The 19853-nt window shown below is 43.9% G+C and overlaps 1 protein-coding gene across 2 annotated transcripts in view; it reads left to right on the plus strand.

Annotated features, from left to right (window-relative positions):
* Positions 1 to 19853, plus strand: part of NOX4 (NADPH oxidase 4) — a 287217-nt gene that overhangs the window by 109380 nt on the left and 157984 nt on the right. For both annotated transcript variants that reach the window (XM_077298554.1, XM_077298555.1), the window contains exons 7-8: positions 9883 to 9955; positions 13284 to 13364. In XM_077298554.1, the coding sequence (XP_077154669.1) occupies positions 9883 to 9955; positions 13284 to 13364 (154 nt within the window). The remainder of the gene's footprint in view (positions 1 to 9882; positions 9956 to 13283; positions 13365 to 19853) is intronic.

Raw genomic sequence — 19853 nt, forward strand, 5'->3', positions numbered from 1 at the left:
TTATTTGTTGGGGGCTTGTATCCAACTTTGGGGTCTTTTCTCTGGAGGCAAGAAAGGTCTTATTTTCCCTTATAGGGTTAGTTAGTTCTCCGGCTGGCGCGAGACGTCTAGAATCAACGTAGGTACGTTCCCCGGCTACTGTTAGTTGTTGTGCTAGGATCAGGTATACGGTCAGCCTAGTTACCACTTCCCTATGAGCTGGTTTTTGTGTTTGCAGACTTTGTTGTAACCTCTGAGATCCTCTGCCATTGGGGTCATAACAGCAGGGGCTGTTTTGTCGCAGAGAAGCTCTGATGGCTCTGTGATGAAGCCTTGTGCCTTCTTTTCAAGAAAGTTTTCGCCTGCCGAGCGGAATTATGATGTTGGTAATTGGGAGTTGTTGGCTATGAAGTGGGCATTTGAGGAGTGGCGACATTGGCTCGAGGGAGCTAAGCATCGTGTGGTGGTCTTGACTGATCACAAAAATCTGATTTATCTCGAGTCTGCCAAGCGCCTGAATCCTAGACAGGCTCGTTGGTCGTTGTTTTTCTCCCGTTTCGATTTCGTGGTCTCGTACCTGCCTGGTTCAAAGAACGTGAAGGCTGATGCTCTTTCTAGGAGTTTTGTGCCTGACTCTCCGGGAGTTTCAGAGCCGGCTGGTATCCTCAGAGAGGGAGTGATTTTGTCTGCCATTTCCCCAGATTTGCGACGAGTGCTGCAGAAATTTCAGGCGGATAGACCTGACCGTTGCCCACCAGAGAGACTGTTTGTCCCAGATAGATGGACCAGCAGAGTTATTTCCAAGGTTCATTCTTCGGTGTTGGCAGGTCATCCTGGGATTTTTGGTACCAGAGATTTGGTGGCTAGGTCCTTCTGGTGGCCTTCCTTGTCGCGGGATGTGCGTTCCTTTGTGCAGTCCTGTGGGATTTGTGCTCGGGCTAAGCCTTGCTGTTCTCGTGCCAGCGGTTTGCTTTTGCCTTTGCCTGTCCCGAAGAGGCCTTGGACGCACATTTCCATGGATTTTATTTCAGATCTTCCAGTTTCTCAGAGAATGTCTGTCATCTGGGTGGTGTGTGATCGTTTTTCCAAAATGGTCCATTTGGTGCCCTTGCCTAAGTTGCCTTCCTCCTCAGATTTGGTTCCTTTATTTTTTCAGAATGTGGTTCGCTTGCACGGCATCCCTGAAATTATTGTGTCTGACAGAGGATCCCAGTTTGTGTCCAGATTTTGGCGGATTTTTTGTGCTAAGATGGGCATTGATTTGTCTTTTTCGTCGGCCTTCCATCCTCAGACGAATGGCCAAACCGAGCGAACTAATCAGACGTTGGAAACTTATTTAAGATGTTTTGTTTCTGCTGATCAGGATGATTGGGTGACTTTTTTGCCATTGGCCGAGTTTGCCCTTAATAATCGGGCTAGTTCTGCTACTTTGGTTTCGCCTTTTTTCTGCAATTCTGGTTTTCATCCTCGTTTTTCCTCGGGTCAGGTTGAGCCTTCTGACTGTCCGGGGGTGGATTCTGTGGTGGATAGGTTGCAGCAGATTTGGAACCATGTGGTGGACAATTTGAAGTTGTCACAGGAGAAGGCTCAGCGCTTTGCCAACCGCCATCGCGGTGTGGGTCCCCGACTTCGTGTTGGGGATTTGGTATGGCTGTCTTCTCGGTATGTTCCTATGAAGGTCTCCTCTCCTAAATTCAAGCCTCGCTTCATCGGTCCTTATAAGATTTTGGAAATCCTTAATCCGGTGTCTTTTAGTTTGGACCTCCCAGCATCGTTTGCCATTCATAATGTGTTCCATAGGTCTTTGTTGTGGAGGTATGTGGTGCCTGTGGTTCCTTCTGTTGAGCCCCCTGCTCCGGTGCTGGTTGAGGGCGAATTGGAGTACGTGGTGGAGAAGATCTTGGATTCTCGTATTTCTAGATGGAGGCTTCAGTATTTGGTTAAGTGGAAGGGCTATTGTCAGGAGGATAATTTCTGGGTTGTCGCCTCTGATGTTTATGCGGCTGAGTTGGTTCATGCCTTCCATGCGGCTCATCCTGATCGCCCTGGGGGTCTTGATGAGGGTTCGGTGACCCCTCCTCAAGGGGGGGTACTGTTGTGAACTCTATTTCTGGGCTCCCTCTTGTGGTTACAAGTGGTACTGTGTGAGTGCTGTCTTTCTGCAGCTTTGTGGCTGGCATCAGCTGTCTCATTATAAGTTTGTTGGTTTCCTATTTAGCTCACCTGGACCATCAGTTGATGCCTGCTGTCGATGTATTCAGTGCTATTCTGATTCCTTCTGACTACCTTGCTACCAGTCTCTTCAAGAGAAGCTAAGTTTCCGTTTGCTCATTTTTTGATCATCAGTGTTCAATATGTTTCTTGTCCAGCTTGCTAATATGTGATTTCCTTGCTTGCTGGTAGCTCTAGGGGGCTGAGTTTCTCCCCTCACACCGTTAGTTGGTGTGGGGGTTCTTGAATTCTCAGCGTGGATATTTTGTAGGGTTTTCTACTGACCGCACAGTTCTCTATCTGTCTTCTGCTATCTAGTATTAGCGGGCCTCATTTGCTGAATCTGTTTTCATTTCTACGTATGTGTTTTCCCCTTACCTCACCGTTATTATTTGTTGGGGGCTTCCTATATCTTTGGGGTTATTTCTCTTGAGGCAAGTGAGGTCTTGCTTTCTCTCTAGGGGTAGCTAGTTCCTCAGGCTGCGTTGAGACATCCAGGATTTTAGGCACGTTCACCGGCTACCTTTAGTGTGTTTGGATAGGATCAGGTTTGCGGTCAGTCCAGTTACCACCTCCCTAGAGCTTGTTCTATGTTCAGTAACTTAGCTAGTATTTCCTGTGATCCTCAGCCACTAGGATCATAACAGGCCACGTACCTTGCCTTATCTCCAGAATCTGCCCTCCATCTGTACCCTTTCCCCATTCAGGGAAGAGGGGAGTAGCAGTGCACCATAATACACCAATCAGACGACCAAGGTAACACAAACAGGGGTGACGGAAATTAACAAGCAATATAAATATACCTAAATATACACTCACATATAATAGAGGAATGCAGCGGGGAGTGGAAGATGGGGAAAGACCAGAGTAGGAGAAGAAAGGGAACTATCACACTTATTAAACTAAGCAACAGTCATAGATAAACCCACCAAATGCCTTTTCCTATAGCCACCAACTACTGTCCTCCCAGCCACGCAGCATTAAGCTAGCTCTGACGATGTGTGTCAGTCAGGACCCAGATTACATAGGGAATGGGAGTGGCTAATTGTGCTCAGCTGAGTGCACTGTTGTGAATTCCGCTCTTGGGCTCCCTCCGGTGGCTGTAAGTGGCACTATTGTGAGTTCTGTTCTTGGGCTCCCTCCGGTGGTTATAAGTGGTATGGCTGCTCCTTGGATTTAGCAGTCTGCAGCTGCTTTCACTGATTGTCTATTCGGACTCGGCTATTTATCCTGGCTCTGTCCTTCAGTTAGTGCCAGTTGTCAACGTTCCTGGTTGGATTCACATCTCTGCTTGGATTTCTCTGCTATTCTGACCAGATCATCAAAGATAAGTCCTGGCTTGGTTCTTTGCAGTCCATATGTTGTGGACTTAATAGTTCAGTAAATTCTATGTTTTTTCTAGTCCAGCTTGTCAGTATGGATTTATTCAGTTAAGCTGGAAGCTCTGGAGAAGCAGATTTATCCTCCACACCTTTAGTCAGGTGGTGGAGATTTTTGTAAACTCTGTGGTGGATTTTTCTAGTATTTTAATACTGACCGCACAGTATTCTGTCCTGTTCTATCTAGCTAGCTAGAAGTGGCCTCCTTTGCTACATACTGGTTTCATTCTGTGTATGTCATTTCCCTCTCCACTCACAGTCAATATTTGTGGGGGGCTGTCTATCCTTTGGGGATTTTCTCTGAGGCAAGATAGCTTTCCTGTTTCTATCTTTAGGGGTATTTAGTCTCTTGGCTGTGACGAGGTGTCTAGGGAGTGACAGGAACATCCCACGGCTACTTCTAGTTGTTGTTAAGTTCAGGGTCTGCGGTCAGTAAAGGTACCACCTCCTCCAGAGCACGTCCCATGTTGCTCCTAAACCACCAGTTCATAACAGTGCACTACCTCCCAGAGCTCCCAGCATGGCCCCTGCACTGCCAAAAGAAATTTACACAGTTTAAAAAGAAAGAGAAGTGCTTCTTTTCAGCGCAGAAGGAGCAATAAGATACTGCAGTCTTCTGGCTCCTCTCTGTCGTGGTAACCCCGTGACACATAACTTTTGTAATTTTTGTCATTGAAATAGCCATAAGAAGGCTTGTTTTTTGTGGAACCACTTGTACTTTTGAATGTCACCATTCAATTTATAATGCGATGTACTAAAAAGTGGTAAAACTGACCTCGAGAGATTCTCCAGATCACTACGATCACAAACATGAATAAAAAAATTGTGAAATTTGCAAAAAACATTTTTTGCTTGTGTTGTCATTTGATGAGAGCCGCAACGTTTTCAGTTTTTGGTCCTGAGCTGATGTTTGATTCCATTTTGCGACAGAGGATCAAAAACATAAATTCTGGTGTTTAGATTTTTTTTCTGATTTACACCGTTTACCAATCAGGTTAATTAATTTTATATTTTTATAGATCAGACTTTTACAGATGTAGCGGTAATGCATATGGAGCGCCCCCACACCGCCGCAGGGCCGAGGGGCACCCGGAGCCGGGCCTCTGGCAGTCTCTGTCCAGTTCTGGGGTTGTCACGGTGGCTAGACCCGATCCGTGGCCCTGTCTGTCAGTGGGGGACGTCCGGTGCAATAGGTGGTGGTGTAACGGTGCAGTTGTGGGATGCAGGTCGCGGTAAATAACGAGGACACCAGGTTGCAGTCTCTTTACCTCTTTACTGAAGATCTCTGAGTCCTCAGTCCAGAATACGGCTCACCAGGCTGCGCAAGTCCGGCCGGTCCAATGACACTTCCAGAGTTCTCTTCACAGGAGGAAATCTGTGCCTTCCCCCTAGCGCTATGTGTTGTAGTCCTTCCCTGCTGTGCTTACGGAAAGTACCCCACAACTGTTGTGTCTGTTTCTTAAGTTCCCTCACAACTCGACTAGATGATGTTCTGCTAATCCTCCGTCCCTCCCTGAGGTTCGGGTAGGAACGGCACCCGTTTGACGGGTAGGCCTGGAGTTCTTCCGGGACCCTAGAGACGCCCCTCTCCCGCAATTGCCTCCCAAGACTTCATAGGTGATTTGAGTTAGACAGCCCGCCTAAGACTGACTGTCCTGCCGCTGTTTGGAGTATTGCTTGAAGCTGAATGTTATTCTACTCCCTCGGCGTTCCGGCCACCGGTTGTGCGCCTCAGTAGGATGTTGCTTCGGTCTTACAGCACGACTCCTACTGGTATTTCTCCTTTGCGTGATCCCGTTTCTCACTCAGCACAATCTATCTCTCTTCTAATCCTTTCTTGGGCACCGCCGCTACCCGGAGCAGGCACGGTCCGGTTACGTTCGTTCTCGTTGCCAAGCCTCTGTCAGGATCCCACCCCTGACAGAGACCCTACTGTATCTTCCCCTACAACACCCTCTGCCACAAGGTGTTGCCTGGTTCCAACCCAGTCAGCTTTCTGATTCTAACTTCCTGCCTGACCCCCAGTTTACCCACTATGGTGGGGAGTGGCCTAATGAATAGCACCCTTAGCTCCCCCCGGAGGCCCAGCTGTGAAATGTATTGGTGTCTGTGATACCTGATCAGATGAACCCTTTCAGTGCCATCGGACGCACCATAGCTCCCCATAGTGGCGGAGCCACAGTACTGCAACGACCAGGACTCTGGGGCGCTGCACTCCCCCCTGGTTAAACACCGTACTCCGGGACTGGGAAGAAAACAACAATACAAGTTTAGCAAAAAGACATACAATTTTGTTGAGTGCAATAACAATAAGTATACTTGAACAGGCTTCCCTTTATGGGAGGTAAGGACACTTGAACATTACAAACATGGTTAAATAACATAGCAACATGCTATAAATAACTCTTCTTACCCAACCGGGTATTCTACTAAGTGCAAAAATTGCTGAACAATACTTTAACGTTGCCTTTAAGGACATACACTCTGTATCCACTAAAGACCTTCCTATAATCACATTATAAGGTAATTTAACTTTTTCATTCTCTTTCTTTAAATCTGCAGGACCGCCTGTCCTATCGGCACCAGACCTACTGCCTCTCCTTTCTGTTACAGGACCGTCCCGTTCAGCCAGGACCTACTGCCTTTTCTACTTCTATACACAGTATAGATCATAACATTACTTTCAGTTTTAGAAGCACTGAGCCATCTACGTATGGCTCCTAAGAGGACCTACCATCTAACCCCTACGGGTTCACTCTCTGTCCTCGGTATTACATTATTAACTCTTCCTTTTACAATAACTAACTTTCTATGGAGGACTCAGGGTTTACCTTCTATCCCCATTACTTATCAACATTATCAAACATTTTCTAGAACATTAAATCCCATCTTTACTTTCCTACTACCGACTATGCAGGACACTATATCTACCCCTACGGGCCTTCTGCATCTTTCTTTCTGAACATCATCTGCATTTCTTTACATTTAACCAATCAAATACACATAACTTTTACATGCAAGCATTATCATTTTTCTACTTTAAGCATTGTCATCACATTACTGTTCTAAAACAGTATCACTCATAAGTACACGTTTTGGCATCCCCTTTAAGAGGGGATCAAGTCTTTCTGAGGTAGTTCGTCTTCTCAGACTACCAGTCCATGCTCAGCAAAGGTTCCGGTACGGTATCTTCACAAAGAGTCTTTAAGTAAAACCAGGACGGGTTTTAGCAGCAAAACAGCAAGGAAATAAACAGTTAACTATTTACAGTTTCAGGTTTCCGAGGCTTAGTTGGACGGCTTCCAGGGCTGCACCTGGCACTTAACCCCTCTTGGCCTGGGAAAAGTGAGGTCCAGGGTTACACCCAGTGCTGGACAAACGCCGTTAATCCGTCTTTCATGTACGGTTAAATCATGCGCAGCTGGAGTATGGGCATCTGCTGCAGCAGAGGTAGCGGCTGCTGCAAGTTCAGTCACTGGAACAGAGTCAGTAGCGGTGGCACTAGTAGTCACTGGAGTGGTGTCAATCATCAGGGCAGGGTCGTTCTTCCTACCTGCTTCAGATGTGGTTTCTCCGGTGCCGGTCTGCTCCGACTCCGCTGGGGTCTGGAACGCTGGTTGCGGGGCCTTGTGCTGCGACGCTGTCATCTCTGCTTGCAGCACCTCGCTTTCCGGCAGGGCCTTGCTTTCTGGCTTCGGAGCGCTGGAACTTCTTTCTTGCTCCGGACCAGACGAGGCTGCCGACAGACGTCTGGCGAGGCTCCCGATGATGGTCTTCTTCCACCCGGCCTCAGTGCTCAGCTGCACCCGCCGGGGTTGGTGGATCAGCTCGTCCGCTCCGGTCTGCAGGGGGCCAGCGTCAACTGTGGAGGTCTGGCTGCGGTGCCTCTCCGGGTAGCTGGGGGAGTCCTCAGCTCCGACCCCACGCTCCGGCTCCGGGCGGCTGGCCATGGCATCCTCCATGTTGCTCGCTTCTTCTTCCTGGTCCTTTTCCCGCTCTCTTCTTCGTGGGCGGTTTCGTTTTCGTTGTCTCTGCCCACCATTAAGGATCAGGAGGCGGATCTCGGCTGCTGACGGACACGTCCTCAAGGGGCCGAGATATTTAGACTGGGCGGCCATTGTCTTTCGCGCTCTTCAGCTTGTTCACGCCCACTTCCACGCCCTTCTTCTTCTCCTGCGCTCTCCTTAGCGCTGTAATGGCGGCGGTTTTGGCGGGAACTTCTGGCGGCAAGTGGCAACACACAGTCCTTGTAATAAAGCACAGTCCATGCACGATAAATCACAGTTCCAAGGCACACATGACCTGACTCTTCAGGCTTAAGTAGATCCTGTTCGTGACGCCAAGTTTTTGGAGCGCCCCCACACCGCCGCAGGGCCGAGGGGCACCCGGAGCCGGGCCTCTGGCAGTCTCTGTCCAGTTCTGGGGTTGTCACAGTGGCTAGACCCGGTCCGTGGCCCTGTCTGTCAGTGGGGGACGTCCGGTGCAATAGGTGGTGGTGTAACGGTGCAGTTGTGGGGTGCAGGTCGCGGTAAATAACGAGGACACCAGGTTGCAGTCTCTTTACCTCTTTACTGAAGATCTCTGAGTCCTCAGTCCAGAATACGGCTCACCAGGCTGCGCAAGTCCGGCCGGTCCAATGACACTTCCAGGCACCGTTAGGACTTGGCAAGAGTGATCTAATATTTTGATGCCTCAAAGTGGAGATGGGAGCCATTAGTAGAGATTATAATGGTTCCACCATAATAGTGCCTAGTTTTTCTCAGCCGTCCTCATCGAGCTATGAGCTTCAAACTAATTTCCACCCTCTAGTTGCTACCATCCTGTTCTTCTCTCGAGGAGAGTCTTGGCCAGGTTCTCATCATCCAGTAGTGAAGAGAATGAGTTCAACCCAAGCTGTGCCCCCTTTCTGCAACAACCCCGTAGAAATCGCACGGCATGTAGGGTAGGCCTTTACATTACATATTTTCCAAGCTCATACATGGTCTTCCCTGCACACAAATAGATACTGTACAATCCAACAAGCATCATTTCAGAGATTTCTTATTTTTCTGAAGAACGCAGCAGGAAACTGAACAAAACTGTGAAAATGATATTATTATGGGCCAGAAATAGGAACCTAAACGTGCAGAGCTCCCTTTTTAAACCCGAGCCCTACCGGCAGTGTGACTGCTAATAGCTGTCTAGAAATCTCCCCATGAATCCACACTTATGATGGTTTGTGTGAAAATCTTCTATCTTCTTACAACTGGGTAATCGAGACCTGGTGCATGGAAACAAGTCAGATTAATATTTGTATGTAGGACTTATTTTTCTTCCTCAAACACTTGTATATTGAGGTCGTTGGGTTCCTGCAGGAATATATCTTGGTGATTGGATAGAGGTGACATATGGGAATTCTTTACAATGTGACATTGAGCTTTGTATACAGGGCCGGATTCTACAATGATAATGAAATAATATATTATCATCTTATTATTATTTATTGCATGTATTGATATAATTTAGGGCCATTTTCAGTCATTGCCGGCAACGAATTTATGAATGACCCTTCCGAACAATATTCTTGTTACGGAAAAGAAGTACAGCCTTCTCCCTCCTGCTCCTGCTCCGCACTTTTTAGTTGTAGTCCTAACACTTCTTTCATGCAAAGTCCATTTTCATCTTTTCCACTTTGCTCTGTTTTTCCTTCCCTTCTTCCTAGAGCCATTATTTTTTTTCATTTTTCCATCAATAGAGGCACATAAAAGCTTGTTTTTTTTATTTGCAGCTCGAGTTGTAATTTTGAATGACACCACATTTTAGTATTCAGAGTAGTGAAAAATGGGAAAAAAATTTGAAGAGCAATTAAAAAAATTGTGGAAAAAAACAGCAATTCTGCCATTTTTTTAAGGTTCTGTTTTTAATGCATACATTCTGTAGTAAAAATCACTCTGAATCATGTTTCTCAGGTCAGCACGATTATGGCGATACCAAACCTTAATCATTTTGTTTTTTTCATTTATGTGAAAAAAAAAATATATTAAAATAATTGGGTTTGCGTCACAATTTTCCGAGACTTGTAACATTTGTATTTTTCCATCAAATGAGCTGGGTGAGAATTTTTTGTTTGTGTGACAGTTTTATTGATACTAACTATTCATTTGTTTGTATTGTATTTTTTTTTAGAACTCTACCTTAAATATACATGATTTCACTTATGGCAGATATTATGCTACCATAAACAAGATAAAAAAAACTATTAAATTATTAATTATTATTTTTAGTTATCAGGCAATGTATTTATGATATATTTCAAACATCATTTTTGTTTCAGTTCCAGGTTTGACAGGAGTCTTCATGGTGCTCATTTTATTTCTTATGTCTACAGCTTCCACAGCATCAATAAGGTAAACACAGGATATTTTTTATGTGAAGTTTGACTAAAATTAGAAGATATATATGTATGTAGAAATATAAATATACAAGTATAAATAAATTATACAGTACAGACCAAAAGTTTGGACACACCTTCTCATTTAAAGATTTTTCTGTATTTTCATGATTATTAAAAAATTGTACATTTACACTGAAGACATCAAAACTATGAATTAACACTTGTGGAATTATATACTTAACAAAAAAGTGTGAAACAACTGAAATTATGTCTTATATTCTAGGTTCTTCAAAGTAGCCACCTTTTGCTTTGATGACTGCTTTGCACAGTCTTGGCATTCTCTTGATGAGCTTCAAGAGGTAGTCACCGGGAATGGTTTTCACTTCACAGGTGTGCCCTGCCAGGTTTAATAAGTGGGATTTCTTGCCTTATAAATGGGGTTGGGACCATCAGTTGTGTTGTGCAGAAGTATGGTGGATACACAGCTGATAGTCCTACTGAATAGACTGTTAGAATTTGTATTATGGCAAGAAAAAAGCAGCTAAGTAAAGAAAAACGAGTGGCCATCATTACTTTAAGAAATGAAGGTCAGTCAGTCCAAAAAATTGGGCAAACTTTGAAAGTGTCCCCAAGTGCAGTGGCAAAAACCATCAAGCGCTACAAAGAAACTGGCTCACATGAGGACCGCCCCAGGAAAGGAAGACCAAGAGTCACCTCTGCTTCTGAGGATAAGTTTATCCGAGTCACCAGCCTCAGAAATCGCAGGTTAACAGCAGCTCAGATTAGAGACCAGGTCAATGCCACACAGAGTTCTAGCAGCAGACACATCTCTACAACAACTGTTAAGAGGAGACTTTGTGCAGCAGGCCTTCATGGTAAAATAGCTGCTAGGAAACCACTGCTAAGGACAGGCAACAAGCAGAAGAGACTTGTTTGGGCTAAAGAACACAAGGAATGGACGTTAGACCAATGGAAATCTGTGCTTTGGTCTGATGAGTCCAACTTTGAGATCTTTGGTTCCAACCACCGTGTCTTTGTGCGACACAGAAAAGGTGACCGGATGGACTCTACATGCCTGGTTCCCATCGTGAAGCATGGAGGAGGAGGTGTGATGGTGTGGGGGTGCTTTGCTGGTGACACTGTTGGGGATTTATTCAAAATTGAAGGCACACTGAACCAGCATGGCTACCACAGCATCTTGCAGCGGCATGCTATTCCATCAGGTTTGCGTTTAGTTGGACCGTCATTTATTTTTCAACTGGACAATTACCTCTAACACACCTCCTGGCTGTGTAAGGGCTATTTGACCAAGAAGGAGAGTGATGGGGTGCTACGCCAGATGACCTGGCCTCCACAGTCACCAGACCTGAACCCAATCGAGATGGTTTGGGGTGAGCTGGACCGCAGAGTGAAGGCAAAAGGGCCAACAAGTGCTAAGCATCTCTGGGAACTCCTTCAAGATTGATGGAAGACCATTCCTGGTGACTACCTCTTGAAGCTCATCAAGAGAATGCCAAGAGTGTGCAAAGCAGTCATCAAAGCAAAAGGTGGCTACTTTGAAGAACTTAGAATATAAGACATATTTTCAGTTGTTTCACACTTTTTTGTTAAGTATATAATTCCACATGTGTTAATTCATAGTTTTTTGATGCCTTCAGTGTGAATGTACAATTTTCATAGTCATGAAAATACAGAAAAATCTTTAAATGAGAAGGTGTCCAAACTTTTGGTCTGTACTGTATATACAGTGTATATATATATATATATATATATATATATATATATACAAATGTACATAAATAAATATCTAAGGCATACATTTATTTCACAAGACATTCTTTCGTTTTGAAGCTAATCTTTTCATCTAGAAATCTCTTTAAAATGTGAAATTTATATATATAAATATACAGTGAATGAAATAAGTATTTGATCCCTTGCTGATTTTGTAAGTTTGCCCACTGACAAAGACATGAACAGTCTATAATTTTAAGGGTAGGTTAATTTTAATATTGAGAGATAAAATATCAAAAATAAACTCCAGAATATCACATTGTGTAAATTATATAAATGTATTTGCATTTTGCAGTGAGAAATAAGTATTTGATCCCTCTGGCAAACAAGACTTAATACTTGGTGGTAAAACCCTTGTTGGCAAACACAGCAGTCAGACGTTTTTTGTAGTTGATGATGAGGTTTGCGCACATGTCAGGAGGAATTTTGGTCCACTCCTCTTTGCAGATCATCTCTAAATCATTAACATTTTGAGGCTGTCGCTTGGTAACTCGGAGCTTCAACTCCCTCCATAAGTTTTCTATGGGATTAAGGTCTGGAGACTGGCTAGGCCACTCCATGACATTTGGTGCCATTGTCATTAAAAAAAACTATAGGGCTGTGGAGTCGAAGTTGTGGAGTCAGTGTCGGTGTCCATTTTGGTGGTGTCTGTATAAAATGGACCAACACCAGCTCCTAAAATATCTAGTAAATTGGGTTCAGTAGTACAGTGCAGGATGTGATGTAAATGTTTTCATAACAATTTCGGAAAGTTCTGAAATGTCCTATAAATGTCTGTACGGTTCCTGATCTAAAGATCTCGGCTTTTAGTTGAGATGAATCTGTGCTGCCCTTTACATGCTTAGTAGTGAGGCAGTGCTGTGGAGTCAGAGTTGGAAGTCAGGGAAACTGAGGCGTCAGAGTCGGAGTCAGTGGTTTTGCTTACCGACTCCACAGTCCTGTAAACTAGGGGTTTGTGATATATATATATATATATATATATATATATATATATATATATATATATATATATATATACATATATATATATATATATATATATATATATGTATATATATGTGGCTACTATATTTTCCCTAGAGCAATGTTTCTATTAGAGATAATGTTCCATAATGTGACATTTGTGTACAGTTGGAGGCAAAGCTGATGCCAAGGTAACGTATGGTCCAAATGCATCTTTTTACAAGTGCCTGAATCAGAATCTGTGTCATAAATTCTGAACATACATTTTTTCCGTTGGGGATTTACATTGAAATCTGTGCCATTTCTGCATCAAAATCTATGTGTTGAAATGAATGTAAATTGTGGTGTACTGCAAATGGCTAAAGTCTACAACAAAATGGACATACTGTGCTAAGAAAATCTATATTTTCCACTAGTCACTGAAGGTCCTGTGCCTAGGGCAGCAACTTCCTTGGGGCGGAGTGACAGACCGTTTTCAGTCAGCTCCCTACGTTTTAGGATTTTAGATTGTGTGAAATCATAATTATTGTACAGCTTCTTATATGGTCAAACATCTAACTTTTTAATTTTTTTTGTTTTTCCCACAGGGCGTCTAATTTTGATATCTTCCTACACACACACAACCTGTTTTTTATATTTTATGTGCTTCTTCTGGTCCATGCGTCAGGGTAAGTGTCTATGAAAAAAATCTTGGCGGATTCAGTAAAAAAATTCTGATATTAAATGAAAAAGAAAACAAAAGGTTTCCAAATAGGACAGCTTTGGAGAACAGTCTGGAGTTAATCATGTACTCTTTGAGTGACCCTTTATTCACTGATTTTCCAAAAATAGCATTTGACCTTGTCAGGACTTTGCAAAGTCGAAAACACTTGGTATCTGGTTTTTTTTTTTAACAATGGAGGCTAGACGTAGAAAAGCTAGTATTGAGATGTAGTAGGGTTGATCCATTGTTGAGGAACCAATGTTGCAGAGATGAGTTACAATGAAGACTGAAGGCAGTAGAGATGGCACAGCAGACCTTGATGTAGCAATGCTGGAACCACAATGACTGGAATAGGAGAGTTGTACAGCAGAGTTTGATGTAGCAATGCTGAAACCATGATGACCAGAATTACAGTGTTTGCAGTGCTGGTGCAGTGTAGTGGTAAGAATGCTAACCACCTGAATACTCAGGTGGTGTTCTGCTGCCTGAGCCAGGTTACATGACTCTGATGGAAGACATCATCAGAGTATGTCAGTTTGCTGCAGGAGAAGAGGTTCAACTAGATGCGTACTTTGCTGTAACTGAGACAGGTGAATAACAATTTTATTGCATATACTGCACATCACAAGAAAAATCATATTTGGTATCTACACAACTGTAATAACTAGTGATGAGTGGGCGTGCTCACCACTGCTTTATACTTGATCAAACATCGTGGTGCTCGGGCAAGCTCGCTACTCAATCAAGTATCGCGGATGCTCAAGTCTCCAGCCCACATGTTTTGTGGATGTTAGACAGCCAATAAACATGCAGGGATTGCCTGCCATACACGGTAATGCCGTAGCCATGTTGTTTACTGGCATTACTGTGTTTGGCCGGCCGCATTGTGTCATCGAGTCCCCCCCTAAATATTACAAAGTTGCACCCTTTACCTTTAGTTCTTTTCATGTGGCAGTAAAGGGTGTTTTTAAGCTTTTTAAACATATTGAGCAAATAAGTAATTTTAAAAAAATGACATGGGGTCCCGCTTATTTTTGATAACCAGCCAAGGTAAAGCAGACAGCTGGGGGCTAATATTATAGGGCTGGAAGGTGGATGGATATCGGCCACTTCCCAACCTTAAAATACCAGCCCACAGCCGCCCCAGAATTGGCGCATAACATGAGATGCACCAATTCTGGCACTTTGCCTGGCTCTTCCCATTTGCCCTGATGCAGGGACAGTCATGGTAATATTTTTTGGGGTTGATGTTATCTAGTGTCAGCTGGCATCAAGCCCAGGGGTTAGTAATGGAGAGCCGTCTATTAGACACCCTCAATACTAACCCAGTGAGTTAGAAAAAAAACACACACACACAATAATTTATGTAAAAAAAATAAAAAATTCCCGACTCCCTGGTTCACCAATCTATTGATATAAAAAAAGCCATGCTGGTTTGAAGTAATCAAAGGATTCCGACATAGTCCACAAATGGCAACCTGAAAGACTTAAAACAAAGAATTAAATAAACACAAGAGACCGTCCCTCGTTAACCAATTAATTAACCCTGCAGCTTCAACAAAGTCCATGGCGTTCCCACGACGTTCACCGATTCGGTAGAACAACCTATTGAGCCTAGTTCTGAGAACGAAGCTTCATAGGTCACTCCCGATCTGCGCTCTGTGTGACCCGGCGAGAGTGGTTATGTCAGTAACATTATTGATCTCACTACTGCTCTCGCTGGGTTTTGCGAACGCAGTCTGACCGCGAGTGACCTATGAAGCTTCATTCTCACACCGAGGCTCCAAAGGTTGTACCTTGGATGGAATCAGTGGACGTTGTGGGAACACCATGAACTATGCCAGAGCTCCAGGGTTAATATGTTGGTGAATGAGGTACTGTCTCTTGTCTTTATTTATTTAAGTCTCTCTTTTTATATCTTTCAGGTTGCGATTTGTGGTGGAATCCTTGGACTACTTGACCAGCATGGCTTTTTTTTATTAATAAATTGGTGAACCCGGGAGTCGGGAAGCGTTTTTTAACAAAATATTTTTGTGGTTTTTTTTTTAACTTACTGGGTTAGTACTGGGGGTGTCTGATAGATACCTCTCCATTACTAACCCCTGGGCTTGATGCCAGCTGACACTACACAGCTGACATCAAGCCCTAAAAATATTACCTCGAACGCACCAGGACAATCTGGAATAGTTGAGGCAAAGTGCTAGAATTGGAGCATCTCATGTAATATGCCAATTTTAGGGAGGCTGCGCCCTGGTATTTTTAGGCTGGGAAGGGGCCAATATCCATGGAGATTCACAGCCTGATAATATGAGCCCCCAGCTGTCTGCTTTACCTTGGCTGGTTATCAAAAAATGGGTGGGGCCCATTAATTTAGCGACCTGAGAGTCAGAGATGAGTCCAGTCGTCTTCCCTATGCTCTTCCCTTTGCATTTAGCACTGTTTCCATCCATTACAGCGATTTTCCTGCCTCTTCAGCCCTCTTGTTAGTGTTTTCCGGAAAATGTTCATGCTTCCCAATGACTTCCATTATACACGTCACTCGAATCGAGCCGCGTCCGAGTGTCCGACCGGATTGATTTGATTACTGAGTGCTCGAGTATTTTAGCGCTTGCTCATGACTAGTAATAACCTAAAGAATTCATCAGGTTATTTGGTGTGAAAAATAAACAGTATATAAAAATAAACAAAAAGAAAAATCTCTCAGACCTCTTGTTTTCTATATTTGTGTTACAAAAAAAAGAGAATATAAATTGCAGGATTATTTACACAAACCTTTAAAAAGTTAAGAAAAATAATGAAATTCCTATGGCATAAAGCAAAGCCTCATGTAGCAGCCTAGGTTTAAAAAAAAAGAAAAAACTTATGGCTACTTATAAAGCGGAAAATAAAAAGAAAAGGCATTACGGGAATTTTCAGGCCTGATCATTTCCAATTTATTATAAATAATAATAAAAAGATGGCAAAATGAACAAGCCGCCTGCCCTCACTATAAAGATGTATGTATGATACATAAATTGGATTTCTAGAAGATCAATCATTCATATGAAATGTTTACAGCAGAGGATTAAGGCATCCAACGGAGTTTTCCAGAGGGGACATCTGTTCATCTAGTGAGGATGAATTTACAATCTTGTGTGCACCGTAGCTTTAAGGGATAATCATTAATAATTAATGACTTAAAGATGTACTGAGACACAAACTCATTTATTAAATGCAGAGATAAATTAACAAATGGCCGTTTCACACTCAATCTTTTAAGTGTTGGTGGTCTAGACGCTCATCTCTGCTCCGTGAGTTCTGCACGTACCTGTGTAATGAGCAGAATCTTTATTATTCCACAGAGTTTTTATTTCAAACCTTTTCTGTGCAAACTTGCTGAATAAAAGACAATAATGACTTAAATTCTACAGTATGTATCTATAGGTCCATTATGTAGCTATACAAAAATCTATTACAATCCAGTCAGAGCCCCTGCTCAGTTTTGATGCCTCTAAGCTCCATTCTCTCAAAGTTAGAGATAACAGAAGTGAGGGGATTAGACATTGATCTACACACAGTGGAAAGGGAGAAAGTATCACAGAGAGGGCAGAGAAAACTGTTATGAACTGGTGGCCTAGGAGCAGCATGAGGAACACTCTGGAGAAGGTGGTACCTGTACTGACCGCAAACTCTGAACTTAACACCGCAACTAGAAGCAGCCGTGGGATGTTCCTAACACTCCCTAGACACCTCGTCACAGCCGGAGGTCTAAATACCCCTAGAGACAGAAAAGGGAAAACTATCTTGCCTCAGAGAAAATCCCCAAAGGATAGACAGCCCCCCACAAATATTGACTGTGAGAGGAGAGGGAAATAACACACGCAGACTGAAATCAGGATTTAGCAAAGGAGGCCACTTCTAGCTAAATAGAAAGGATAGGACAGAGTACTATGCGGTCAGTATTAAAAACACTAGAAAATATCCACCACAGAAAGTACAAAATCTCCACATCCAACTAAGGATATGGAGGGTATATCTGCATCTCCAGAGATACCAGCATGGCTGAACAAATCCTTGCACAGACCAAGCTGGACAAAACAAAACGTAGAAATGAACTGAACTATTAAGCCCACAACATGTGGACTGCAAAAGCAAAGCCAGAACTTATCTTTGATGAAAGCAACAGCAAGCAGGAGAGACCAGGAAAGGATATGAATCCTCCAGGAACAATGGACAACTGGCACTGACTAAAGGGTGAAGCAAGACTAAATAGCCCTGTCCAAATTGCAAAAAGTGAAAACACCTGATAAATGCTGTGATTCAGAGACAGCAGCGCTACCACTTACAACCACCGGAGGGAGCCCAAGAGCAGAATTCACAACAGAAAACAGGCTGTAGAAAAGAAGGAAAGCATATGAATGAAGGAAAGTACATGAAAAGGAGATAAGAACAGGATAGAAGCTGTGTGATACACGAAAGCAATAAAAACAGTACAGTCTGGTGTAATAGCCCTTAAATTTTGCTAAACATCACTTTTCAGACCATGGCTATGGCCTCCCCCCAGCCTTAAAACAGCAGCCCGCAGCACTAGCGATGCCGTCACCGAAGCTGCGTCCTCTGGCGGTATGAACTCAAATCAACTCTTCAGCCTGGGAAAGTTTCTGAATACTAGTCACTAGTCACCGAAGCTCTGCCCCCTGCATTTCATTCATTTCCCAGTCTTTTACAGCTGGGAGCGCTCGCATTAGCAGCACTCCTGATTGTAAATGGATTTAACCCCTTGAGATGGATTTACAGCGTGGGACTTGACTGTATGGCGGACAGCTATGGGATATTGTTCCTTTTTTTTTTATTTATTACAGGAGAACGAGGGCTTCGGTTGGATTGAGCGTACAATAAAGGTAATAAAACCTGTGTGTTTATTTATTTCATTAAAGTTCTTTTTTCTGTGTGTGTGTGTTTTTATCAACTCTTTCACAACTGTGGGATTATTAATGGATTGACACCTCTCCATTACTAAGCTGGCTTAATGTCACCTTACAATAGCAAGGTGACATTAACCCCTTATTACCCCATATGCCAATGCTACGGGGCAGTGGGAAGAACCAGGCAAAGCTCCAGAATTGGCGCATCTAATAGATGCGCCTTTTCTGGGCAGCTGCGGGATGCTGTTTTAAGGCTGGGGGGGCCCATAGTCATGGCCCCTTACTAGCCTGAGAATAGCAGCCCGCACCTGTGAGTTTTGCTGGGTTGGTTGGAAAATATAGGGGGGTTTTCTTTGATCCCTTCTCCCCTGCTCGCACTGCTTTCATCCGAGCAGGGGAGAATGGATGACAGCCACAAGCAGGGGAATAGCGCTAATTCTCCTGCAGCCGTCTGTGTGGTCCTGATGCTTCCCGGCAGCTGTCCATGTGGTCCTGATGTGGCACACAGGCGGCACACAGCTGCCGCCCGTGTGCCACACGGATGTACTACGTAAGCACACGGACACGGATATCTCCGGTACTGATTTTTCAAGATACCGGAAATATCTGGACTTGTGAAACCGGCCTTACTGGTAGAGACACAAGGATCTAGCTTATATTACTAGTAAAAACATGCAGACCTAACATCCAGCCAATATTACTGGGAAAAACACACAGGGTTCACATCCGGCCTGTACTACAGAGAGAGACACACAAAGCTCACATTCAGCCTCTATTACCTTGAGAGACACAGACCTCACATCCAGCCTATATTACTGGGAGAGACACACAGACCTCACATCCAGGCTGTATTACTGGGAGAGACACACAGAGCTCACATCCAGCCTATATTACTGGGAGAGACACAGAGCTCACATCCAGCCTATATTACTGGGAGAGACACAAAGCTCACATCCAGCCTATATTACTGGGAGAGACACAGACCTCACATCCAGCCTATATTACTGGGAGAAGACACACAGAGCTCACATCCAGCCTATATTACTGGGAGAGACCCACAGATCTCACATCCAGCCTATATTACTGGGAGAGACACACAGACCTCACATCCAGCCTATATTACTGGGAGAGACACACAGACCTCACATCCAGCCTATATTACTGGGAGAGACACACAGACCTCACATCCAGCCTATATTACTGGGAGAGACACAGAGCTCACATCCAGCCTATATTACTGGGAGAGACACAGAGCTCACATCCAGCCTATATTACTGGGAGAGACACAGAGCTCACATCCAGCCTATATTACTGGGACAGACACACAGACCTCACATTCAGCCTATATTACTGGGAGAGACACACAGAGCTCACATCCAGCCTATATTACTGGGAGAGACACAGAGCTCACATCCAGCCTATATTACTGGGACAGACACACAGAGCTCACATCCAGCCTATATTACTGGGAGAGACACACAGACCTCACATCCAGCCTATATTACTGAGAGACACACAGACCTCACATCCAGCCTATATTACTGGGACAG

Source organism: Ranitomeya variabilis, chromosome 3, assembly GCF_051348905.1.
Source record: "Ranitomeya variabilis isolate aRanVar5 chromosome 3, aRanVar5.hap1, whole genome shotgun sequence".
Classification (NCBI taxonomy): Eukaryota; Metazoa; Chordata; class Amphibia; order Anura; family Dendrobatidae; genus Ranitomeya; species Ranitomeya variabilis.